This window comes from Stegodyphus dumicola, chromosome X1, assembly GCF_044657685.1.
Source record: "Stegodyphus dumicola isolate Sdum_Otavi_A_Nest chromosome X1, ASM4465768v1".
In the NCBI taxonomy this organism is placed as follows: Eukaryota; Metazoa; Arthropoda; class Arachnida; order Araneae; family Eresidae; genus Stegodyphus; species Stegodyphus dumicola.
The window spans coordinates 96,867,684-96,895,447 of record NC_140780.1 but is presented as its reverse complement, the minus strand read 5'-3'; the positions used below and the strand labels follow the sequence as shown (position 1 = coordinate 96,895,447).

The window sequence follows — 27,764 nt, the reverse complement described above, 5'->3', positions numbered from 1 at the left end:
TTATTTTCATACAATTATTCATATTCTTCTTCTTTCAGTGATGTAGCAAAATCAATGATAACCTAACTATGACCAAAAGAGTATAAAAATACTTTTACAAAATTGAAGAAAGTTATTTATGATGCTGCAAGTTATAACTTCCCTTTCATAATTCATATTAGTGCATCATCCTTTATAGTAGCTGCCTTATCCAACTGCTTTTACAAAAAGTTGTCCAAGCATAGTAAAGTTATAGAAAAAAGAACATACACTGTTGTACATGTTTTTAAGAAATTTAACATTAATTAATGCAATTATAGAATGTTAGAGTTCACAACCCATTATCTTTTTTAATCCAGTGTTTTTGCATTATCATGATGTGCTTTTTATTGTAAAAACTTGTTTTATATTATTTATAAAGAATTTTATTTTTGTATTGTTTTATGGTATTGAAACATTCTGAAGGTATTAGTAAATTACATGCATTTATTTATTTTTTAAATTGCTATACTTTCTTGAAACATGGATGAGATTTTCTAGATTCCTGTTAAAGAAAGTCCTGAAATAGTGGTTAGTACGAGTGAAGATTCATCAGGTGAACGAAAAATTAAAATTGAGGTGCAAGCATCAAAAGATTAAAGTTTGTAAAAGCATTTGTCTGTCAAGTCAACTAGTGTGACAAGTCAAATAAAACTTTTAAATGTAATATTGTGTGAAATATATATCTGTGAATAAATACTTGATTGATATTGTATTTCAAATACATTTGATTTTTTAAGTATTGTGTTAATTTTTGTATGTTATGTATGTAAGAATTTTATATTTGTTTTATTTTTTTTAAGTTTAGTTGTTGGAGCTGAATGATGAAATTATAAAATACTGTATATTGTTTAAATGTGTTTTTATTTCTATAAATGATAAAGGTCTTTTAATGAAAATTTATTAATTTTTCCCCTGATCTGTCTTCAATTTCTTCAGTTTTTAAAACAAATTAATAAGTTTCTTTAATAGTCAATCAGTTAAATGAAAAAAGGAATTAATACAATTAAATGAAAAAGGAAACCTGAAAAATATCTCTGCAACATGAATTGCTGTTGTTTCCAATCTTGTTATATAATCTTTAGTGCTTTTAAAGATTAGTTGAATATATTTTAACTTTTGTATTTCTTGATAAAACTGTAGGATTTTTTTCAAAACAACTCATGTATATGAGTATATATAGATGTATTAACTAAATAATAATTTAATTTTTGTCATGTTTGGCAGTAGAGCTAGTGTTATACCTCTTATTTTCGTAAGAACTTATTTATGTTCAGTTTATCTGCAATGTAGTTGCAAATTGAATTTTCTTTATACTGATGATAGATGTTTAACTGTATACCTTACACTTGCAAACAAAGTGCATTGAATTTAATCCTTTCGTTCTTGATATGTATGAAGAATCTCCCTAATTAGTGTTTGAATAGAAAAAAAATTATTTAAAAAAATTTAATCTGATTAAAATCTAACTATGTTGAAATTAACTGAAAATATAATTTTATGCAATCATGATTTTCATGGTTAGGGGTTATTTCCCTGGCAGTGTTTTAAAATGTGAATGTCCTGAATTCCCATGTATTTATTCTCTGGTGGGAAGAGTTAAAATAACAACTGTAAAAATCCAGGTAGCTTGAATGATGTTTCAGCTAACAACATGAAACTTTCTCAAAATCTTTATTTTGTCATGCATGATATCCCTGTCCAAAATGCAGAATTGTCTATTTGAGCAAAAAAATAAAATTTAGATAAAAAAGAATGTAGGGAATGTGATCTAAAGACTAGTTGAATTAAGCTGATGTGTCAACATTTTAGACACACACAGAAAAAATTAAGTTGGGTGGGCACCCTTGATCAGAATGCAAGCTTACAGTGCTTTTCCATGCTGTGCATTAGATTCTGCAGGAGTTCCTGCCTTAACACATTGAAGCTTCTGGAGAGTGCTAGATGGAAACTGAGTGTCAGCATTGTAGTGTGTCTTCCCATGTACTGAATTAAATTTGGCAAGTGTATGGGCCACTGCCTTCCCTTGAGATTTCTCGCTAGTGCTGGGGATGAACATTATTCTCCATTAAGAAGTTACTGCCAATTGAACTCCTGCACAACTTGACATGTGCAAGATAATGCAACCATTCAAAATGGTACCTGCATGTACCATGATTTTACCACCTTTGTGCTGATGCTTTTCACAGATGTTTTTTGGCTTATTGCATCTGCTTTTCTGCCTCCAGTTTGTAAGACATCTATAATCACTCTCAAATTAAAAAGTGAGATCTCAGTAAGGGAAATTCCACTCCATGTATCAGTTACTTATTCCTTTCAGGAATCAATGCCAAATAACAGTTCTAAGAATTAGCTGTGAGCTGATTGTCTGCGTACATCAGCAGTGACTTTCACAAACCTGTGTTAATGTCTGTTTTGCTTCTTTCTCCCATGCCATTTTTCGCTATCTGTCGGATGCTTTCCCATCAACATGTTCCGTCGTCCGTATACAAATTTTTAACTGTCTGCTTGTACAATCCTTGAAATTAGAATCTGAAGTACTGCTTCAGCTCCTTTATATCATGCCCAAAGACAGGCAAATATCAGCATATTTCTGTATAGCAAATGTGGAATCTTGTTGGAGTGCATAACATTGACTTTGAGCTGCCAACTACCTTTTATTGGACTTTGCTTATTAGAATTAATATGTAGCTTTATAGTTGTTTCTTTAAATTTTCCCACCAGTGTAGTATCTTGGATGTCTGTTTAATATTAATGTATTTACATGTGTCATGTCATTACTTTTATGTAACGAATTCTATACATCTATCTAGCTCTTAAGGCATTTGATGTGTGTATGGAAATAATTTTATGTACTTGATTTGTCTGTTTTTGTTGGACATTTTTAATAAATGTTTATATGTTTTTGTGTATAACCAGTGTTTTAATTAGATATAATTTTTATGGCTAGCTTTATCACTCAGTTATCTACTACTACTTAAGCACTAGCAGTTCTGCCATCCCCAGTGAGAATTTAAACATGTTCACACATTTTAAAACAAATATTTTAATTTGGTGTAGCATTGTAAATGTTAAGAAGCAAAGATCTTTGCATAGTTATAAAATATTGAAATGATGGAATTAACCCTTTGTGGTCCACTACACTTTAAATTCTGAATTTTAACAAAAAAAGTTGTATGCCATCTATCTAGGCCTAAAGTAGTATACAGGTAAAATTTTGTAAAAATTGCACGTACCATTTTAATTCGGTGGGTATAGTAATGAAAAAACATTGTATTATGGTTGTATACACGGTTTTCTGGATATACACAACATTCTTGAATATATGTGGATAAATGAGATAAATATATGTATATACACAAGTCCTATATATAAAAATATTTACAAATATTTCGATTTCTTAGTTTCGTGAAATTGTTCAAAGCATGTCACACGTTTTCAAATATCACAAACGAACTTTGCAGGTTTTGAACACAAAACTCGTTTTGTGCGGCTTCTGTGCCATGCAACAATATGTTTAGAATTCCAAGTAAAAACTTGAGGCTGTGTAGAGAGGCCTTGGTGATATGGGTCATCAACTTTCTCATCAAATAGATGAGTTTCATCCGACATATCATCATCAGATTACACAAGTGGTTCAGGAGCGTATATCTCAGTATCGCTGCTATCTTCATGATCTGATTCAGAATCGAGGGTAATTCATGAAGCACTTTTAGCGCTTCGGAAAGAGCGAGACCTCTCCATGCCATTTATGGAAAATTAGTAATAAAAAACTAATTACAATTAATATTAACATTAAAGAAAATTAAGATATACATACACAAAAAATATCTACACAATTATTGAAAATAAATGGGAATGAGACTAAAAAGCGATAGCAAAAAATTCGCACAGCTCCTAAAATGGCTCGAGCTACTGATAAAATTCCCGCCTGAAAATTACTCGCAACAATTTCAGGATGCCCATATTTGGGCTTTCATAGCACAAACCACATCTCACCCCTCAAGACTGCTTTGTTTGACTTCATTCTCCCAAAACAACGAAATAGAAAACATATACAACAGATGTTTTCTCCTAAGACAGATGTTCTGATGTGTAATAGCATGAGATCGCTAAAGGCGCAGTGTTCCTGCTAATCGAACACCCGTTTTATTCAATGATTCTGTGCATGCTTTTTGTATGAAAAATGTAAAAATATATATATATATAATGAATAATATAGAGTACAACCATGAAAATTATACAGAATTTTTTTTCAAACAAATTTTTTTGTCTCACAAAAAAAAAATATAGAAAATAAGTGGAACTTCTGGGTCTCCTTGTGAAATGCTGCCATCTACTATTTAAAAAGAGAAGTTTGAAGTATATTTTAAAGGCACTTTTACTTACAGTTGTTTAATTAACTTACAGTTGAATTTAACGGTTTCAGAAGCAATTCAAGTTGGGTGTTCCATGTAGTGGAAGAGCAACAGAGGGTAAAAGGGTATAAAGTTTATATCTAGTAACGGAGTCTAATATTTAATACATATGATTAACATATATTCTGCATAATCTGAAAGTGGAATATTACCAAAATATGACATCATGCATTAAGCTAAAATGACAGTTTTTCATTTAGATTTGGCCTCATGGGGCGTTATCACAGTGTTTCAGGTGAGTTTTCTCCCTTTTCACAAAATTTTGTAGATTCTATCATTTAATCAGCATCTAACTAAAGAAACTGAATGGGAGATATTTGTTGTTAGTCTGTGTTTTGTAAGGAAAAACCAGTTTCGCTTTTATTTGGTAACTCCTGTGATCTGTGGTAATTTTCTGTTTTATGTTGTATGACAATGCAAAAAATTGCGCTAAACGTTTCTTATAAAATGTTTTGAATTAATGTTGCAACCGAATCTTTTTTTGTGTAGGATCATTTTCATTGGAGGGTTTAGTTTGACAACACAGTTGATTTGGATTCACCATGGTGCATAAATGAGGCCTGGTGGCTAGCGCATTGTGCAGCAGTAATGCAAAAGCAAAGTTTAAAGTTATAGAAAACATTTAGCAGAAATAGTAATAGAAGCTCCCTAGGATTATGTACTATGCTGACATAGATGACAAAAGTTTTAAACTTAACCAATTTATTAACAATATATATAGAAATAAAAATACAATAAATAAATTTGATCAATACCAGAAACTTAAAGGGTTGTAACATAATCATTGTCAAAAAAGCACACTCAGTTAACTATTCATTAATTCCAAAGGTTTTTCCTTTAAAGAATATTACTCTATTAATGATACAGTAAATATATTACCTGTTCTATGAATACTGGCATTCAATTACTCGCAAAAAACACAGAGCAAAACTATGCGATTAATTTGAATTTCACTTGACTGAAAAGGGCTATGCTTTTGGCCAAGAAGGCACCTGAAAAATTAAATTAAACCTTGAGTATACTTGAATTGGTAAATGCCGCTGATTGCAGTTGCTGACGGGAAGGCACACCTTGGAAAAACATCACCGCTAGACCTGTTAAGGATGTCACCTTCAACAGTTGCTCACTGAAACCACAACTTGAGAGTTATTGCCGCTCAATCATGGAAACAGGATGCCACCCACTGCAGTTGCTCACCAAAAACCACAACGTGAGATTTGACTCCGCTTAACCATGGAACCACGGCAGTTGATCACCGGGAACCACAACTTGAAGTTGGATGTCACCCAATCTTGGAAAAGCCAACATGGCCCAGAACCATGGTACTTATCGCTGGACGACACGCATCGTAATAACATCTTCCAATGAGTGCTGAAACAGCATACCAGGAGCAATGGAAACAGGAACAAGAAGGGCTAAGCATAGCATAGCATAGACATCCTGCATAATGGTCATAACTTCTTTGAGCTTTTGCCATTCAATCCTAAAAGCCATTGGCATTTCACTGTTGTAATAAATAAAGGTAAACCATACATTTACCAACACCCAGAGGTGTAAATTCTTTTCATGGCCGTAGTCTGGCTATCTAGATCGTGAAAAGGCAAAGTCAAGTACAGTGTCTTAAGTTCAAAGTTCTTATGGTCGCATTCGATCGCTTTTCTGAGTTGAGAGTTCTAACTAAGTTCGAAAATGAGCACAAATTTTTAGAGAGCTCTTTGGTCACATAATCACAGTTAAAGCTTTGAGCTTGCAATCTCTTGAAATACACATATTAATTTCTTGTTCTTAAAACTATTTTCATAAAAGACTTTGGTAAAGAACACAAAGTTCATTAAATACATTTATAGTTTTTAAATCATTGATGGCTACTCTAGTCTGAGCTGAGTTCAGTTTAACTTGTATCACACAGTACCTCTTGGTGAAGATTTGATTTTACGTTCACATTGCAATTAAATAAATTAATAAAATAAAATTGATAAATATCACAAAGTCTCTATCCTGCTCTGCCAGGAGAGAAACCCCAAATCTATACTTGCTTTGGCAGGTTGCACAGACACTTATACATTACACAAACACATTTTAGTTGGAATACGATAAAGTAAAGATGAAACTGTGTACATATATGCAATCACCAAGAGGGGTTGTGATGTATCGATCGTGGTCTTTTTACCACACTCTCTATAGTCGGGTCGTAGTCACTGAGATTCCTGATAGAATCGTAAATTGAATTTCTTACGCTTTCGAAAAAATTATGAGATGTAATTATAATCTGCTCGGGTATTGATTTGATTTTTAGATCATTTTGGGTGTCTACATTTCTTACAAACCACGGTGCATTACACACTGCTCTTAGAATTTTGTTTTGTAGTATGTCCAATTTGGCACGTTTTGTTTTGTTTGCTGTTGCCCAGGCAGGCACTGCATACAATATAATTGGCCTAATTAGAGTAAGGTACAATGTTCTAGGTATTTGTAATAGTGGGAGCTATCTCATTATTAAATTTTATATCATTTACATAAACATTTCTACAGTACCTTCTGAACAGAACTACAGAGCATTTCGTTAATATAAATATTAAATAAGGAAGGCGAGAGAACTCGTCCTTGAGGGGCTCCACTATGGATTATCTTTTTTACAGAGATTGAATTTCCACATCTAACTTGAAACGTTCTTCGTTTTAAGTAAGAAATCATTAAGTGAATAAAGCTTGTAGGGAGCAAGAAGTTGCTGAGTTTGTGAAAAAGTCCTGCGTGCCACACTCGATCGAAAGCTTTTTCGAAATCGACGAAGCACACAGCAACTGCAGTTTTCTTATAGAAGTTGTTTGCAATATATTCTATTAAGTTAAGAACTAGGTGGGCAGTAACTATGCCCACTTCTGAATCCAAATTGAGCATCATCTATTAAGTTGAGTCTTTCTAAGTGGGTAGTCAGTCTATTTTTTAAGACCCTTTCAAAATCCTTTCCTAGTGCCGCTAGCAGACTGATAGGTCTGTAGCTTGAAACTAATTTTGGATCTTTGCCTGGTTTAGGTAAGGTAATAATCATGCTATGCTTCTACTGCTGTGGAAAGTAGCAGTGCTTAATACACGCGTTGCAAATGTTAACAAACTGGACAATACATCTTCTTGGTAGAGCTTTTATAACCTCCTCGTTTATATCATCAAACCCTTTAGCTTTACGGATTTTCAGTTTATTAATTATTTGCCGAATCTCTCTTGGAGAGGTGGGTGCAATAAAACTTGTAAGTGGACTGTTCTTAATGGAATCGACTGAGAACTGAATTTCTCTCTCCTGTTCGGAGTTTTCCTGGGGGTGTGGCTTAAAGATGTTTTCAACCTCATTTTCCATGACGTTCGCTATTTCGCTCTCCGAGTGGTGGATATTTCCCATGTGATGGATAGGACAGATGTGATACGTCCTCTGCGTTCTAAGTGAGCGACCAATTTTCCATATTGTCCCAGGATCGCTATCAATATTTTTCAGACCGGTATTCTGCAATGTCAGCTTTAATTTTTCTATTAAGATAGTTGAGTTCTCTTTTATCACTGGGGTTTCTAGAGCATTGCCAAATTTTTCTGATTTGATTTCTTTTTATCTCTTCCTTAATTCGGGTGGGGAGTGTAAGATGATTTCCTGGATTACTTATGTACGTAGAACTTTTCATCGCGTTTTGCATTTTATAAGTGAGCCTATGTACTTCATTTTCAATGTCACCACAGTGGGCAAGAGTGCTAACACAAGGGTAATCTCAGCTTTTCTGTGTAAGCATTCCAATCAACTTTGTGACTTTCGGGTGAATTGGTGGGTAGATTCCGTAGAAATCAAAATTAATGGGAAAATGGTCCGAAGACAAATCCTCTTGAACTTCTAAATAAGGAGTAATATTAATGTTTTTGAGCAGTAAAATACCAATAATATCTCCATTACCGTCTGTATGCAAGCGGGTGAGTTGATCCGGAGCAACAATTCTGACTTCACTGTTCAGTAAATATCTGTTAAGAATACTATAGCCGTTATTAGTACGTGAATTCCATGTATGGAACTTTGCGTTCATATCTCCTGCGATTAACGTTGGGTAGTTTGTAGAAGTCAAAATACCTAAATCCTGAGTATTCATTGTACTTCCTGGTGGGAGATACACTGAAATGAAAACTTCATTTGCGTTGCTGTAAATTAGAACTGCCGTACGCTCAGTGTGAGTAGTAGGCGGGAGTTAGTAAACTGTGGTGATTTTTCACGAGTATAGCAGTGCCACCACGTATATTTCTGACACGGTCGTCTCTGATAACAGAGTAACCTGGAATTTTGAATTTTAAAGACTTGGTGTGAAGTGGGTCTCATTAAGTAACATGATGTCTATTTTATGCTTGTCAAGATAGTTCCCTAGTTCATGTGTTTGCTTAATAATGCCGTTCACATTAACCCACCGAGTGTTACGGCTTTTTCAGGAAACGGCATGAAAAATAATCGTGTGTACTCATCTGGTCTGTCGTAAAAACGGCAAGTATTTTGACTCAAACTACTTCAAAAGCGGGCCCCCCTTACCATGTGGATATAATTAAGCTAATTCTCTCCTCCGTTGAATTTAGCGAGTGAAATTAGTTTTTCTCCCTATGGTATCTTCGTCACAGGATTGGTTGCTAAAATGTTATTTTATCTCCTATTTGGCTACGTTATAGTTTGCATACTAGCACATATGCTGTATATTGCTCGTACCTTGATCAAGATATATGCCGAATAAGAAAGTAAATATGCATCAGAAATAGAAACTACGTAAAATGCTTTAAATTTTCAGTTTCTTTAAGGAATTGCTTCGATGATGATGAAAAATTTATCTTGCATTCTTTACAGTTCTTTTCTTAGAAAATACTTTTTAATATACAAGGGGAATTTGTGAGAATTTTTGACCTCATGTTCTAATTTTTCGAATACAAATTATTCACAAATTATTTTAATATTATGTTTATATTTAGTTTTCAAATATTTTAAGTTTATTCCAGATTAAAGTATTAGATTTAAATAATTCTTTAGATTGCATCATAAATTTATTAGAAGTTAGTTATTTATGACATCGTTTTGACTTGTGAGAAATAAGTAAAGTATTGTAATCGCGAAAAATTTCGATTTTCATATTTCAAAGGAAATTTCCATTTTGATTAGTTCTATCATGACGCTTACACGTACGTATGTCGCATAACTTCACCATAAAATGCTGAAATTTTATATTTGGAATTTTTGACTAGTTTTAGCGCGACGTGTGTCCGTACGTATGTATTCATGTATATCGCATAACTCAAAAACGGTAAACCGTAAAATGTTGAAAGTTTCTGTATGCGAATTGCTGTAACATCTAGTTGTGCACCTCTCTTTTTATTGCAATCGGCAGTTTCAAATGGGCATTTTAAAATGGAAGAGCCTATTTTATTTTCAAACGAAATAGGTTTAAATGAAGTTTAACAAAAAATGTGTTTAATTTATTTGGTGTACAAGGAAGTCATGTGATGTCCGCATCAGATTTTTTAAGATGTTTCAAAATAAATAAATATATGGTTTGAATATCAAACGATCTCAAATACAGGGGTTGGACAAAAATATGGAAACACCTTTAAAAAAACATGTTTCTTTGCTTAATATGGTGTAGGAAACTCGTTGGCATCCAAAACAGCTTGCAGTCTTCTCGGAATGGATAAATACAGTTCCTGTATGTTTGCCAAGGGAATATTATACCATTCTTCCTGAAAAACGGTGGCAAGTTCAGATAACGATGTTGGCGGTGGATAACGAGAACGAACTTTCCGTTCCAATGTAGACCACAAAGGTTCGATAATATTCAGGTCTGGTGACTGTGGTGGCCAGGGGAGATGGGACAACTTATCCTCGTGCTCAGAAAACCAGTCCTAGACAATGTGAGCTGTGTGAACAGGGACTTTGTCGTCTTGGAAGACACCATCACCATCGGGGAACAAAGTTTGTACCATGGGATGAACTTGATCGGCCAAAATGTTCACATAAGTCTTGGCAGTCATGTGCCCTGACACAGTTATCATGGGGCTAGCAGAGAACCACGATATGGCTGCCCAAACCATAACAGAACCCCCGCCATGTTTCACTCTTGGCAACAAGCAGTCTGTATTATAGGCTTGAGATGGCGTTCTCCAGACGTAAACTCGGCCAGAAGTGGGAAACAATGTGAAAGAAGACTCGTCAGACCATATTCATAGACTCCAACTACTACGGATTCTCCGTAGTTTCTACGGAAATTCATGAAAAACTACGAGCTACGAAAAGTATGGAAAAAACTACGGATTTTACAGAAACAAGAGCAGGAGAACCAGTACGCAAAACGGAACCAACTAATTCATCCGATGATTGGCTGAATACTCGTGTTATCATATATCACGTGTTGAGTGCGTTCCTAGTTTTGAAGAATTAGCCAATCGTAGATCAGTAACTCCAACCGTTAACGACTTATCAATAGTTCCACCCAATTGTCTGTCTCCCAGGTTCCTCGCTGATGCGTGTTTAGGCTGCATTCGGCTGCATTGTGTAGTTTACGGCGAGAGCTTAGCGTGTGTCTTGTGAACTGTGAATCAGGTGAAAGATTTTTAATCATAATGCTGCCTCGAACGAAGAAGCCAAAATTATCAAAGCAGAAGTTTAAAGATTCATATTCTTCAGAATTTCCATGCATTAAAGCGTCCGAAATTTCTGTGAATCACGCACACTGCAGTGTATGCAACAAAGACTTCTCAGTTGCTCATGGCGGAAAAGATGACTGTAAACGGCATGTGTTTTCTCAAAAGCATATAGAACTTGGCACCGTAAAATCTAAAGAAATAACAAATTTCTTAATAAAAGATGATGAAACAGATCCTATAAAAGCCGAATGCTATTTTGTTCGTTTTTTAATTGAACATAATCTACCGCTTTCTGTTTCGGATCATTCCAAAGAGCTTTTCAAAGCAATGTTTCCGGATTCTGCCATAGCAAAAAAATTTAGCTGCGGTCATACCAAAACTGCTGCTATTGTGAAAACGCTTGCAGAAAATACTGTTGCTGATATTATAAAATCAGTGTGCAGTACATCATTTTCTCTAAGTACTGATGGAAGTAATGATAACAATGATAACAAACTGTACCCATTGGTTATAACATACTACAGTAAAGAAAAGGGAGTGATAATTACTTCATTGATTTCTATTTTAGAATGCACGAATAATACAGGAGAAGGTATTTTTAATTGTATAAATAAAAACTTTAAAAACAAAGGTTTAGAATGGAAAAATTGCTTATCATTTTCTTCAGATAATGCTAGTAATATGATTGGAAAGTTTAAATGTGTAGCATCATTTATCAAAATGCATCAACCAAGTATAATCACCCGTGGTTGTCCGTGCCACCTCTTGCATATAGCTGCAAAAAAAAGCTACTGAAAAATTAATTGGCTCAGAAATTGAAATGTTGATAATAGATATATATTTTTACTTGGAGAAAAGTTCGAAACGGAAGCATAGCTTCAAAGTTGCTCAACAAATTTTGGGACAGAATGCAAAATCTCATAAAATTTTGAAATATTGCAGTACGAGATGGTTGTCTCTTTTAGAATCTATAACAAGGATTTTGGAACAGTGGGATGCTGTGATAAATTTTTTTGGAGATAAACCAGATAACAGTGAGAATGAAGGAAAGAGATTGCAAAACATTAAAAAAATTTTACAGTCACCGACCACCAAATTGTACTTGTTATTTTTGAAAAATACTTTGCCTTTGTTTATAACAGTAAATATTAATTTGCAACAACAAGCTACTTATATACATAAATTGAGAAGAGAACTTTTTGAACTTTTAATGAATTTATTTGTTAGATTCGTAAAACCATCAGTAATTTCTAAAGAAAATGAAGATGTTACTCTAACGTCTATTCCATTTCAGAAGTATAGTAAACAAAAAGAAAATGAAAATTTAGTGATTGGTGCGGAAACAAGACTATATTTAAAAAATGCCAAGTTGAATGAAAGTGAAGTGAAATCATTTTTCAATTCTGTGCGAGCTTTTTTTGTAACTGCATGTTTATATATAATTGATAAATTTCCACTGAGTGATGCATTTCTAAAACATGCTGAAGTTGCTGACATCAACTTGAGAACTGAAGTCTCATTTTCATCTGTTCTTTACTTGATGAATACTTTTCCATCCATTATTGATGAAAAATGTCTTAATCAAGTAGAAATTGAATTTTCCATGTATCAAGTAGATGATTTGAAAGAAATTGTAGATTTGCGTATTGATATAGCATGGGGAGAAATTGCCAAATTAAAAAATATGAATGGGTATTAAATACAAAGTATTGCCTTCTGTAATGCTTGCTGTCTTAATAATACCTCATTCAAATGCAGTTTGCGAAAGAATTTTTTCTATTGTTAAAAAAAATCAGACGGAATTTCGACCAAATTTAGGTCTTAAAACTCTTGAAGCAGTTTTGATTGAAAAAATAAATATGCAGGCAAATGAAGAACTGTGTTATAAAAAAAACATTCTCAAAATCAGAACTTAAGCTTGCTAAGCATGCTACATATAAATCTTTGCATTCATAAATTATGCGTATTTTGTTTAATACTTATATGTATCATTCTTGGTTATTTAAATTTTATTTCCCTGTAGAAATCATATCCAGAATAAAGATATGATTTATAGCTTCTGATTTTTTCTATGATTAGTAGTGATTTGAAGTACTTTTTATTAGTGAATGCTTGAGGAGTTAAAAGAAAATTTCTAATTAAATGTGCATATAATTTACAAGGTATATTTTTAATTATTTAGTTTTATATGTATATGGATTTTAAATGTAATAAAATTGATTACAATTAATTATTAATTTAAAATTAATAAATGGTTAATTACAACATACGCTACGCGCACATTTTCAAAGTTGTAAAAATGTCGTTCGCGCGTTGACTACTGACAAGGTTTGCTGAAGGTTGGAGTCTATGCATATTACTCGCTTCCACTGCTCTATAGTCCAGGCTTTATGACTTAAACACCACCTTTTCATGTTACGGGCATTAGCATCACCGATGAGTGGCTTCTCAATTGCAGCACGGCCAGCAATTCCCTGTTTATGAAGCTCCCTTCTAATTGTTTTGGTACTCACAGGGTTCGGTAACACAACATTCATTTCAGCAGTAACTTTTGCAGCTGTGGTCTTCTTATTTTTCGTCACAATTGCTCTTAATAATCGTCTGTCACGATCACTCAGGACACACTTTCGTCCGCGCTGTGATTTAGCAGATGATGTTTTTCCGCTTTTCAAATATGCGGAATAAATCTTCGATACAGTACCTCTTGAAACACTAAACACCTCGGCTACCTTGCTTACGGAAGCACCTACCATACGTGCTCTAACAATTTGCCCACGTTCGAAGTCTGTTAACTCTGACATAATGCAATGACAACCTCACATAACAGTACTCCGACAACAACTGAACTGTTTAGCACATTTACGAAGTTGTATAGGTGGCGTCAGTAGTCAAAAACGCCAGCGCCACCTACATATTTCATTAAAATCAATCTTTCTTTTCAAACATGCATTTCACATGGTGTTTCCATATTTTTGTCCATCCACTGTATATGAGCTTTATTTGTTTGTAAATATTTTACAGGAAAGATAAGAAGTAATCTAAATAGCATATCTTGAAGAGAAACACATTAAATACACTTTTTCTAAAGCAAAATTTAAAGAATAACTGATTAAATTTTCTTTAAATACCTTTTGTAAAATATTATATATGAAACCAGATATTGTTTTCAGAAAGACAATTCGTAGAGTGATTAGGTTTTTTTGATGCTAAGGACGTGTGTGATAAGGTCACATAAAAGAAGAAGAGACTGAAGATTAATATGGACAAGGATGTCTCGTGAGAATAAGCTGAAAATTATTATTTTTTTAACTTACAAACACGTTTTCAATAGTTATTAAAATAGTCTTTATTAAAATAATTAAATCGTTGGCAATGTTAAAAACGCAAGCTCGAGAGCCACGAATTGCTCTCGCACGTAAAATGTATAGAATTTGATTTTTGATATAGATAGGTTTTTCTCTGCAGAATTGTACGTAGCCATTTTTTTTTTGGGGGGGGGGGTTCAATAAAATTTTTATGCTGTGTTTTGTTTTCAACCTGATGTCACAACTCAGGGTTTGCATAGCAGTTTCGGCCACTACACCACAGCAGTAAATATTAAAAGTTGGTGGCAGCTTTTAGGGATTGTTCCTGAGAGTAAATTTAGGAACGGACTTTTTCGCCTGTGAACTTGAGTTTTGTGTGAACAGTAAGGACTTTCTTCTCTTCAAAAACGATCTAATTTTACGTGCAAGGACAGTTCGCGTGGTGAAGCCTCTTCAGTGACAAGTGACAGTGTGTCAGAAGGGAACGCCGGAGGAAGCGTGATCTAGTGCCGCAAAATAGTGAAATTTCGCGGAAGAATATCCAAGTAGTGCCAGGAGAGTCAATTGAAGGCGTCTTCAAAATTGGTGAGTACCATTTTTGTGATTTTGGAGAAGTTATGCCAGTTATTCGAGACTAGGCTTATTTTGGATATAGAGCAGGAAAAGGTTGCCTCTTAATTAGCATTTTTTTATATACGCTTTGTTTGTAGGCATAGGTATTATCATTAAGTGTTGTAAGGCAATTTGTGTTCAGAATTGTTAGGGAATTATTCAGTTTTGGAGAGATAGACCTGTTGTTGTTTTTGTGTTATTGTTTTTCGGGGTAGGTTATTTTTCTTTAATTTTCCATAATGGGTGAGTTTATGAGGAAATTTACTAAAACTCTGCTGTTGGAGTTAGCGGAGGAGTTTGAAACAAGTGTGTCTCAGGCAAATAGAGTAAGAGAAATTAGGCAGGCTATTCTAAATGCCGAGGACTATGAAGAAGAAGCTGCGAAAGAATACGCGGCAAGAATTTGGGCTGCGGCTGAGCAGAGAAAAGCAGAAGAAATAGCTGAACAAGAGAGAGCAGAACGTGAACAAGAGAGAGCAGAACGGGAACGGGAGCGGGAGCGAGTTTTTTAATTGGAAAGGTTAAAACTGATGAATGTGGTTCAGACTAATAGCCTAGCTTCAACGGTTTCGAAAGTTGAACAATCTAGAGAAAAAAAGTTTAATTTGAAAGATCTAGTACCGCGTTTTGAACCGAGTGATATAGATATTTCATTATTCTTTATGCTATTTGAGAAACAAGCTCAAAAAGAGAACGTTAATGAGATTGATTGGGTCTCACAATTAATTCCTTTATTACCTTACGATGTAGCCCAGTTAATAGTGAAAGAACCAGCGGATAAAGAGGATGATTATCAGCATGTTAAGAAATTACTCATGCAGAGATTCAAGCTTAGTTCTCGGGCACTAAAAACAAAATTTGAAGACCATTCTAGAAAAAACGGAATGTTATGGGTGGATTTAGTATATGAATTGAGAGTGTATTTAGAGAATTGGTTGGATTCAGTAGAAGTTCAAGATTTTGAAAGTCTTAAGAAACTTATGCTCACTGAGCAAATTAAGCGGCGAGTCCCTCTAGAAATAAGAGAGCACTACTTAGACAATTGGGAAGAATTTAAAACAGCTTCCATTTTAGCAGAGAAATGCGACATGTATGAGGCTTTGAGAAGAGATATGAGGAAGTTAGAACAGAGAGCGAGGTTAAAAAAACCATTTGAGAAAGATAGAGAGCGGTATATAAATTCTAACTGTAGTTATAATCAGAAAAGTAGTGGTCATCAAAGAATTAAATCAGAGGAGCATAGAAAAATGGAGGCTCCTAAAAAAAGGCAAGTTTTCAATGAAGCAGGTTTCGAGAAACAGCGGAAAATAAGGTGTTACCAATGTGGAAAGGGCGGACATATCCGACCTAACTGTCCATCGCTGGAAAAGATTAAGACTAATCTGGTGAATAATCTAGGAACGGAAAGTTTAAGAAAATGTTTTGAACCGTATTTCAAGAAAGCAGTAATTAATGGCATAGAGAGAGAATATCTGAGAGATACTGGAGCTGGAATAGATCTGTGTAATAGTACATGAATTAATACTAGTGACTTATTAGGGAAAACTGTATGGGGGAAACAGCCTTTGGACACAGAATGTAAATGTTTACCTTTGGCGAAAGTCACCATTGAAGGTGATTTTGGTGTGGTCACCACAAAGGCAGCGGTTACTCCGGTAGAGTTAGATAAAGAGTACTATTTGTTAGGGAATAAAACTGCACAGTTGATTGAGGAAATTAGGGAACGACCGGTTCTCTTGAATGCTGTGGAGACTCGTAGTCAGGCGCATGCGCGCAGGAGTTTAGAGAGAGCGAGTGCAAAAGACTTAGATTCCAGATCGGAAGAAAAGAAAGAGATATAAAATGAAATGGCCGTCAATAATGAACATTCGGAAGAAAGGAATTAACCAGTAATACGGAGGAGGCCATTAAAATTGCAGACATCAGTTTAGAAGAAAGGTCTATCCTTGCGATGTTTCGCCAGCAGAATTCTCGGAAGCACAAGCAACAGAAAATGATGATAATGTTCAACACCAAACAAAATTTATTATATCGCATACTGAAGGAACACAAGATCTGTAGAATTCGATATTCGAAAAACCCACTTCTATCAAGACGTTTTCTTCTGAGAAATTGCTTCCAAATAACCTTGCTGTAAAAATGATGTTCAATTATAATGCTGAATCAAATGCATATGCCATATGGCGTGAAATGTATAAGGAGACATTATCAGCCATTGGCGAGTTTTCTTTGGATGAACTGACAAATCATAAAGTCAGGAAAAAGAAATTGGGACCTCATCTAAATATAGTTGAAATGTATTTTGCTTTTGCTGATCAAACACCTCTGCTTCCTAGTGCCTTCACTGACCATCCACAAGCCCTTCCTGTCCGTCTTCTGAGTGATGGATGTTGTAGAAATATGATTCTATTTCTTGTTATGAAGAGATACAATTGCAATTTAAAAGAATATTTGAAAAAAAATAGATGTTTCTGGTCACGCAGCATTGCTACTTTTTTCTCAGCTTTTGGAAGTTTTAGTACACTTGCTTCAAAATGATGTTACTCATCGGGATTTACAGACTGACAATATTTCATTAGATTTCCAGTATGGACCCTTCACTCCTAGACTTGCTATAACTGAATTAGGGTGCTGTCATGCAGGCCTCTATTTGGTCTACAATTCATATGATTCTGAGAAAGGTGGAAATATAGCATTAATGGCACCAGAAGTTGTAAATGTTGAAGAGTGTCCTATCTCAGTAATTGACTGTTCGAGATCAGATCTACGGACAGCAGGAACTTTAGCATATGAAGTATATGGAAGAGCCAATCCTTTTTGTTCTGGAAACTCTTGTTTGAAAAATGATTTTTGTAGTATTTTGGAATTATATTTTTGTAGATTCAAATTTGTTTGCATTGTGTGTTTCTTATTCAAAATGGTTAGAATCAAATGTTTTGTGTTACGTATTAGCATTTTGCAAACTGAAAAGGTACTTTGTCTAAATTCAAAATTTAAATCTTTTTGTTGTATTTATGCAATTTTGTTATCTGGAAATAAGTGCAGGGTAATGTAACTGGCTTCTCTATTATCACTTAAATGGTTACCACTTGTGTTTTGAAAGCAGTGAAATGTATTTAGAATTTTTCCTTCCATAGTCAAGAAAAATTTCTTTATGAGGGGAGGAGCTGTGATAAGGTCACATAAAAGAAGAAGAGACTGAAGATTAATATGGACAAGGATGTCTCGTGAGAATAAGCTGAAAATTATTATTTTTTTAACTTACAAATACGTTTTCAATAGTTATTAAAATAGTCTTTATTAAAATAATTAAATCGTTGGCAATGTTAAAAACGCAAGCTCGAGAGCCACGAATTGCTCTCGCACGTAAAATGTATAGAATTTGATTTTTGATATAGATAGGTTTTTCTCTGCAGAATTGTATGTAGCCATTTTTTTTGCGTTCAATAAAATTTTTATGCTGTGTTTTGTTTTCAACCTGATGTCACAACTCAGGGTTTGCATAGCGGTTTTGGCCACTACACCACACGTGAAAAATGAGCAATGCCCTCGCCGGGATTCGAACCTGGACCTCTCGAATGCGCCCTGAGAGTGCTACCATTACACCACGAAGGATGCAGTGAGAAGTTAGAAAATACCTTATATACTCCGCCTTTTAAAGGCCGACTGGAGATTAGGAGACCCAACTGCCAAATCCTGGTGGTGAAGAATCATCATCCATCCCCCTTTTTTTTAGTTCGGACGACACTGTAGAACATTAGGTTGTTTGTGGAGGAGACACATAAAAAATGAGCAAAGCCCTAGCCGGGACTCAAAACTTGGACCTCTCGAATATACGCCGAATGCACTACATTACACCACGAAGACATGCAGAAAGGAGGGAGAAAATACCTTATAACTTTAAGGAGGAAAGTATTATTTTAAAATGAATATCGCACAATAATTTCCATCTTAAATTGTCTTTCTGAAAAACACTTTTTGTAATATTCATTCTATAGTTCGTCTAAAGCAATATTTCTATACATAAATTTGATATTCTTAAAGTTATGTTATCTAAATGTATTTATAAGCAGTCAGTTAAAACACAATATAACAACTGCACAAGATCTATGTAAAGATCCATTTCTATCGTCTATTTCCATATATTCTATTATCCGTTTCTGTCTATTCTATGATCAGCTAAAATAGAGTTATAATTATCCTCTTGAATATTTGAACGGGTAAAATATGTCAATATGGCATATGCAAACAAGTAAAATTATCTCATTATTGTAAGGGATGTTGAATGTGAAACTTCCTTTAAAAAAGCGGCAAAACACATCACAGTTTTAGGTTTAGTTTAGTTTATTTGATTACGGCAAAGTAAGAAAGTGTTATCTTACTAATGAAAGTATGTCTTAGTGGAGAACTTCCCAAGGGAAATTGGCTGGTATTGAACCACAGAAGGAAAATCATCGAAGCGTCCATGCAGTCAACTTGTTTGCCAGAACTTGAGTCCGGGTCGAACTACCAGTGTTCAACGATATTACCGCTCGACCATTGGCTAGCCCATATCTGTTTAGGAAAATGTGACTTTGCGTGCTATGTTAAATTTTTAAATCTATGTGGCATGCAAATTATTTAGCCGATGCAATGTATTAGCAAATTCTTTAATGACTCGATTCTTGTAGTTTTCTACGAAACTGGGTTTTCTGATGGCCGACTGGATATACCACAAAATCTGGTCCTTCGATACGGATTCGAATCATGGCGTACAGCCTGGCTACGTAGGAACTTTTTAGGATTTTTCTGTGTGAAATACAATTATGAGCCAAGTTTCCTTTCAGAAGCGTCCACGAAAGCATTCCACTTCTTAGTCAGATGATTCAAGAATGTTTCATCGTTTTCACTTAAAACAAATAAGCTTTTTAGGAAGTACGACATAAAGTATACATTAATCATTTATTTTTTCCAAAATATTCTTATTAAAAATCTATTTAACAATGATTATTTTGTTTATATATCCTAGTAAATTATGAATATTTTTTTAGTTTTTTTGTTATCTCTGTTTCTGTGTATTATAAAAATTCAAGTATTCAGAATTTAGCACAAAAATAAATCTTTCCGTAGTAACAAATATGACGTTTGCAGTCAAAATTATGTAAGAAAAATACTTTTTTTTTTTTTTTTTTTTTTTTTTTTTTTTAAAAGCAACAGTATGCTTTGGCTTATTTGACTAATGTAAAGCATTCTAGGGCTATCTGCCTAAAAGGAGGGATGCCTTCGTTGGAGGACTAAGAATTCAGGATTAGTATTCCATTATTTCAATGCCAAGACACCTCCTGAAATCTTTGTTATAAATATTAAAATTTTAAAGCCTTAAATCATAGTAAATACAGTTTCTGAAACTTATTATATTCATACAACTGCTTTGCAGTTGAAGAACACTTTCTATTTTGAAATTTCTTGCTGGAGGACTAATGTAAAAGTTAAATTTCGTAAATTAGTGTATGTAGATAAAATGATTTACATAGCATCTAGATATAATACGAAATTTTTTTGAATTGAAAAGGTGACGATCGGTTTAGAATCAACAAGTTAAAAAATAATCAATCATAATATCCATTTGGAAATACATTCCTTATAATTTTCGAGGTTAAGATGTCCAACAAATAATGTAATGCTGTCGTGTTGGTACATTTATAAAGAATAATTGCCTTTTTTTGCCTTGCGTCCCCTGGTGGTGCAAATAGTAGCAGGTCCAATTAGTAAACTGAAAGATCTATGATTCGAATTTCAGTCTTTAAGACAGGAGAATATATGAAATTAACAGCACGTCCAGCTGAATAAGTTTGGAGATTCATGATTGTGTTCAAGGCCTCATGAATGTGCGGAACAGTTAAGACCTCTGAATCTGAATACTGGTAGTTCGGCCTGGTTTGAGTTCGATCTCAGAGGAACGGGCTGACTGCATGGTTGGTTTTCGTAGTTTTCTTCATGTGTAATATGCTAGCTTTCTTCAGAATATCCTCCATGAAGGCATCCCCTCCTCTTAGGTAGATAGTCTTCATAACTTTCCTGTATTTAAAAAACCAAACCGGCCATGACTGTGAGCCTGCCGAGTGCGTTGTTAAGTTTACCTGTTTCATGGCTTTAAGCACCTAATGGATTCTATATATTATTTTTATCAATGCATTCCTCGCAGGAAGTTATCCAAAAATGTATTAACTGCATAGATTTTGTGAAGATGTTTTTTTTTTTTTCTGAGAAAGTACTCAGTAAAAAGACGGATTTCGAATTTGAAATTTTTATCATATTCGGTTAGTAAATTAATTGATATAATGTTATTAATGTGACTACTTAGTTATCTATGCTTTCATTGGAAACCCTTTAAGAACATATTATAAAGGAAAAATTATTTTTGTTCTTTTTTTAAGTTTCTCTATGCATTATAATATTAACAAATAAAGCAATATTTGCGTTATTGCAGCCTTACTGCCTTACAAGTACTTATACAATAAAATAAGCACTGTAACACAGCAACAACGATTAAATGCCTTCTTACATAACAATCCCAATTAAAACTACTAACTCAAAACAGCAAATGAATTTCCCAAAATGTAAACTTTCTAGTATGTTGTAAAGTAAGCTTTAAAATATTTTGGAAGAGCTAGTCAGAAATTATGTGAAAGGAAGTGACTCCAGTTTTCATTTTTACAAACTTTCGTATAATGTATCAATTTATTTTAAGCCATTTTAACCAGTAATTACAACTTAATATTGTTTCAAATTAAAAATAATGAATGAAAGCATTCACAATGCTCGAACACAGCATATTTAAAACAGTACAAGGCTTTGCTAGGAACCTTTGTTAGGAGGAAGCAACTGATTGAAAGCATGTGTTCAAATTATCACATCTGCCATTTATGCTGTGAGAAAAAGTACGTCTTTTGTATGCGTATGTTTAAACTCCACTTAATTCTGCTAAAATTTGAATATACTGCGCGCTCTACTACAATTTACATACTCTAGCATTGGCAATTCTAGGGGAAAGTAAAGGCTAGGCAGGAAATATAACTTAAAATAAATGTTAGTTAAAATAAATATAAACCCTACAAGCTCTAAAAATATTCCTATAAATCAGTTGGTGGGCTTAGCAAAGGACTGAGCTTCTGCGATGGAGGCAGAGAGAAGAGATTCACAACCTTGTGTCGCAGAGACAGTAGTATTCCGAAATTTCTGTTTTACCATTGCGTACTACACCAGGAGTCACTTTGTGGAAAGTTTTTAAGTATGGACAATGTGATGAAAATAGACACAAAATCAGTCAAAAATGTTGTTACAGCATCTGCAATTCAGAGACGTTTGTTCAGAGCACTGACTGATGAACTAGATTGCGAGTATGGTGATCTAGTGCTTGAAGTTCGTTGGTTGAGTAGAGGCAGTTTTACAACTTTTTCAAGAGTTGCAAACAAACATTTAAATTAACAAAGTATTTAAATTAAAACAAAACATTTAAATTAACATTTCTCAAGATCAACACAAATTATTAAACCAAGGAAAATAATAAAATGAATATATGAAAACATTATGAAAAAGAATATATTTTTTTAATGTTTATCAGTCGTTCAATCTATTTTTGACCAGTTACTGATTATTACAATTATTGATATCATCAATTTCTAAATTGTACAACAGCTGCACTGGATGTTTGATTACCGAATTACTAGTTTTCACGTCACACGATCTTATCATTCCATCTCTACCAATAAAAGATTTGGTTGTTCTTCCTAATTTCCCCCAGCTTCTAGGTAAGTTTTCATCATGAACAAGCACTATATCATTTATCTTTGATGCAGTTGGCTTTTTCTTCTCAGTATAATGAACAGATATCAAGCACAGGAGATATTCTCTTTCCATCTGTTCCAAAAGTGATTTATTAGATTTTCTCGTGTACGAAAACGTTTTAAGATATCTTCTCTGGAAAATTCAAGTCATTCTTCTTTGTAGCTGGCAAACTCAAGAGTCATTTACCAATCAACAAGTGGGCTAGACTAAGTGCGGGGCTCTTCAAGATCAGAAAAGATATATGTTAACCCTTTCAGGGGCGGTGGTTTCGCCTTGAAACCGCATTTTCAACATTTTTTTTTAATTTAGAAAATTTGGTTTCATTTTCTCAAAACCGCTGCTAAAATTAAATTACTTCTTAAAGCTGATAACAAATGGCAGCACTAAACCTTTTTGGGCATCCATTAATTGATACGAATCGTTCAAAAATAGCTTGTTTTTGTCATTATTCATTTTGGGCTAATTTAAGAACAAAAAAAACCTAACAATTTTTAATTTTTCCACAATATATTTTACATGCAGGCATCAATGATTAATGAAATGTCCTTCACAAAAAAAAGTAATGGAACCCTTTTAATTTTGAATGTTTTCAGCGCGGTTTAAGTATGAAACCACCGCCCCTCTGAGACATCGAAAAAAGGATCAGATGACGCAGTCGCGAGATTTTTTACGGCTGTGTTTATTGCTTTCGGATCACTGCTGTAAGCAGTTGCATCATATCATCGTTTGAGTGGCTTCAAAGATGAGGATTTATGGAGCTTTTGAGAGAGGGAAAACATTTCTTATTTTTTACAGAGACACAGAGCACACTGAAGAACACTCATAGTTGCGTTTTTATTCTGCTTTTCTTAGCCGTCGCTTTTCTCATTCTTCTAGTTCATAGTAAAATATTTGTATACATCTAAATTAATTTTATTTCCAAATATAATTGTCTTAGTTTTTAACATAATTTTTAAAAATATTTCATAGTTTTATGTAAGTAATTTAGTGCATTATTAGTTACTTTTTGTCTCATATTTTTGTTTCCTCTTTTAAATTTTTTATTTATATTTAAAAATGCGTGTTTATGCAAATATTACTTACTTCATTAGTTGTTCAGTAATTTACTAGTATAATCTGCAATGTGGGTTACGTTCAAATACTTTCCAGCAAAGTAAAGATAAATAAGCAAATGCTTAGTCTTAAATGCTCTAGACGGGCGCTGGTTTCAAGGCGAAACCGGTCCCCTTTCCATAAAGGGGGACGAAAAAAAATTTTTTTACACTCATTTATGTTGTCTATAGGACCATTGCATGTCATTATGCTTACTTTTTCAGAACTTTTAAAAAATCATAACATTGCGCCTCTGAAAGGGTTTTAATGGGTGCGAGTTTATCATTGCTTCTATTTCAAGCAAAAACGTTTCTCAATCACTTTGAGTCAAAGACGATTTCCCAATGTTCTCTCTTAAACTAAGTTTTAGACTGCGAACTAAACGCTCATAAAAACCGCTCCAACCAGGCAGCACGTTCCACATTGTATTTTCACGCGATTCCATGCGAAGCATAAAATTTTTTAACTTCAGGATGGTTAATCACTTTCCACATTTGCTATAATTTAAGTTCGGCTCTTTTAAATGTTCTAGCATTGTCTGAGTACACAGTGGAACACAAACCTCTTCGGAATACGAACTTGTAAAACGCAAGTAAAAATTCTTTCATGTTCGTATCCACATCCGTACCGATATAGCCGGAATATCGCGCTAGGCGCAACGTGTCCGGCTCGATGATAAGCAAGGCCAAGAAGGCACATGACGCTAGAAAATGCCGGACGTACAGAAGTGGAGGTCTAAGTTGGGTAAAAGGGGGGGGACCAGGAGTCACCGTCCAAACACGGCCAAAGACAGAGGAGTATACAAACGAGTCGGAGCAGCGAAGGCCAACTAAAAGGCATGTCTGCGCTATGCTAGGAGACAAAGACAAGATCATGATAAATTAAGCATACATAAATACATAAAATGCAACAAACTACACAATCACATACGAGGTGAAAGATAAATGGGAAAAAATTACAATAAAATACTACTGAAATACAAGGAACATAAAGGAAAAAATAAGGTAAAACAATAAATACATGAGTATGTACGAAAATTAGGTAGGGAAGTTTGAGTCACGGGTGAGTTGGGTCGCAAGGGGTCTAAAATCTGAGTCCATTTCGAGAATTTCATAATTGAAAACATTAAGTTGTCCAAGGTGTGGACAAGTCCGAGCATTCTTGAAGAAGTTGTCGTTCATTCTCTGGAGAAACGTATCCACAGTTTCGATATGTAGGTATCCATGGAGCGTATAATTGGAGACAAAGTGATGTGCACGAGTACTCAGCCGCAAGAACTTATTTTGAGTGATCTGTAATTTACGTAGGTCATTTGTGCGAACCGCAGCCCAGGCAGGCGATGCGTAGGCGAAAAAAGGCCTGATAATGGTAATATAAATATGCTGCTTCCTCCTGAGATCTAACTCGGAGTCTGCAGAAAGCAGAGGCATGAGGCTCTGGATAACTCAGATCACGTTTTTCCTTACATAGCTGATGTGTTCCTTCCACTTGAAGTCTGAGGTATACTTTACATCAAGATAAGTGGTCTTAGTGACAATCGGCACAACAGCATGACTCGGGCAGAAAGACTTGGCTGCAATAGCAGTATCATCTAAATAACATCCAATATAGTAAGAAAGGTCCATGCTCATAGTTGGCAAATCAGCAACATAAAATAGATATAACACGGGGCCGATAATCGAACCCTGCGGGACACCAGCGTTGATGCGCTTGCAATCAGAAGTGTCCTTTCCAAGCTGCACGAAAAACTTTCTTTCCATGAGAAAAGAGTAGATGAGAAGTATGAGTTATTTGCTGAACTGGAACCCAAATAGATTGAAGATAAGTCCTTCATGCTAGACGCGATCGAATGCCTTCGCCACGTCCAGCATAAGTAAGGCGACTTTCTGCTTATTAAGCAAGATGCCCCTAATACACTCATTGAGATGCACGAGCTGCTTCGTGGTAGAGAGGGCCTTTCGGAAACCGAACTGTTCCATGGGTAACTTCTCAAGGTACGGCTGCATTCTGCTTAAAATCAGTCTCTCTAAAATCTTGCTCATGCTGGGCAGCAAGCTAATTGGCCTATAGCTCTCCGGCTTCGTCTGGTCTTTTCCAGGCACCACCAGAGAAATCAATGCTGGTGTCCCACAGGGGTCTGCACTTTCGCCGCACCTTTTTAATATTTATACACAAGACATCCCTAAAGACCCTTCTGTTCATCTTGCACTCTTTGCCGATGACACCGCCATACTTACTAAAGCCTGCACAGTTATCGCCGTAAGAAACCAACTCCAAAGCTATCTCATAAAACTGAAAAAATGGCTTACCCTTTGGAGGACTAAAACTAACACTGATAAAACTAAGGCAATAATTTTCCGTAAAGGAAACATGAAATACTATCCTCCACCCCCTGAAATATTTGATGAAGAAATAGACTGGATTAATGAAACCAAATACCTTGGAGCATCCTTGACCAAAAACTTACCTTCAGAACCCATTTCCGATCCGTAGTACAAAAATTTTAAATCACCACAGCTACTATGCGACCTCTTCTTGGTAGAAAAAGCAATTTATCTACTACAAACAAATTAATTCTCTATCGCTCCATACTGCGCCCAGCTCTTCTTTACGCAGCATCGATCTGGGGACATGCAGCTAAAACCAATATTAAACAATTACAAATTCTACAAAATAAAGTTCGACGAGAAATTATCAATGCTCCTTGGTATATTCCCATTATCTATATTCACAGAGACCTTGGAATTGAACTTATTCAAGAGTATATTAAACGATTAGCGGTCAACTTCTTTTATTCAGTACAAACCCACAGTAATAGCCTTATTAGCACTCTCAGACACTCCCCGCGTCCCAGAGAAAAACATCGTTACCCTTATGACGTCCTTCCCACATAAGAATCACAACCTTAATTGACTCATTCACGCAAAACTGACTCTGCGGTTTTACCACCCGCGGCTACATCTTATAATGACACTGAACTTGACATCCCCCTTTTTTCGCCGCCGCTAGTGCGGACCTCACTCTCTTTCATCCGCCTCCCACACTCCTTTCACCCTTCTCTTTCTCCCCCCACCCTATCTTTATCAGAACTCGAGTAAAAAGATGTTTCTACATCTTGACCCTCGAGAATAAAATACGATCTGTGTGTGTGTGTGGTATGACGATCATTTTAGCTTTTTTACACTGCCTGGGGAAGTAGCTGTTGTAAAGACGTGCATTTAATATTCTGGTAAACCTAGTGATGATGCCAAGTGGAAGCTACTTGAGTGCAACGTTGTTAATATCGTCGAATCTGGGCGCTTTTTTGTTCTTTAACTTCCTGATGATCTCCGTAATCTCGCGGGGAGAAGTGAGTTCAAGAGAATTTTGAGTATTGGAGGTGTTTAACCCTTCGTATACAGAAGAGCTGACATCATGAACAAAGTTCTCGTCACATGGCCAACTATTAGGATAGAACTGCTTCTCGAAAAGTGCTCCGCGAGGAGACAAGCCTTGTCTTTATTTGTAAGTGCTTATTCCCCGTGTAGATTGGCTTGTTAACAGTAGGGGTATTCTTGAGTCTCTTCACAAAGGACCAGAAGTTATTATCGGGTTCATTAAAACTCGCGATCTTGTCCTCCCAAAGCTCCTTGTGGCGCGTGGAAATAAATTTCTTTGCCTTTATTTAGCTTGTTAATTTGCCTCTTAGTGTGCGGATCCCAGGTGACGTGGAACGTTTTTATGAGCCTATTCCTGTCTTTAATGCGTTCCCTGATATGACTAAGAAGCCGATCTGCGATGTGTTGTTTGGGAATGCTCCTGGTAGCCTTAGGTAAAAGTATAGTTTAGGGTACCCCTTGGCGAAACTTGG

The 27,764-nt window shown here is 35.0% G+C and overlaps 1 protein-coding gene across 5 annotated transcripts in view; it reads left to right on the top strand.

Moving 5' to 3' along the window:
- The window catches only part of LOC118195866 (uncharacterized), a 219,932-nt gene extending 216,999 nt beyond the window's left edge, over positions 1–2,933 (top strand). For all 5 annotated transcript variants that reach the window (XM_085808113.1, XM_085808111.1, XM_085808112.1 and 2 more), the window contains one exon: positions 520–2,933. In XM_085808113.1, the coding sequence (XP_085664239.1) occupies positions 520–618 (99 nt within the window). In that variant the 3' untranslated portion in view covers positions 619–2,933. The remainder of the gene's footprint in view (positions 1–519) is intronic.
- The last annotated feature ends 24,831 nt before the right edge of the window (positions 2,934–27,764 follow it).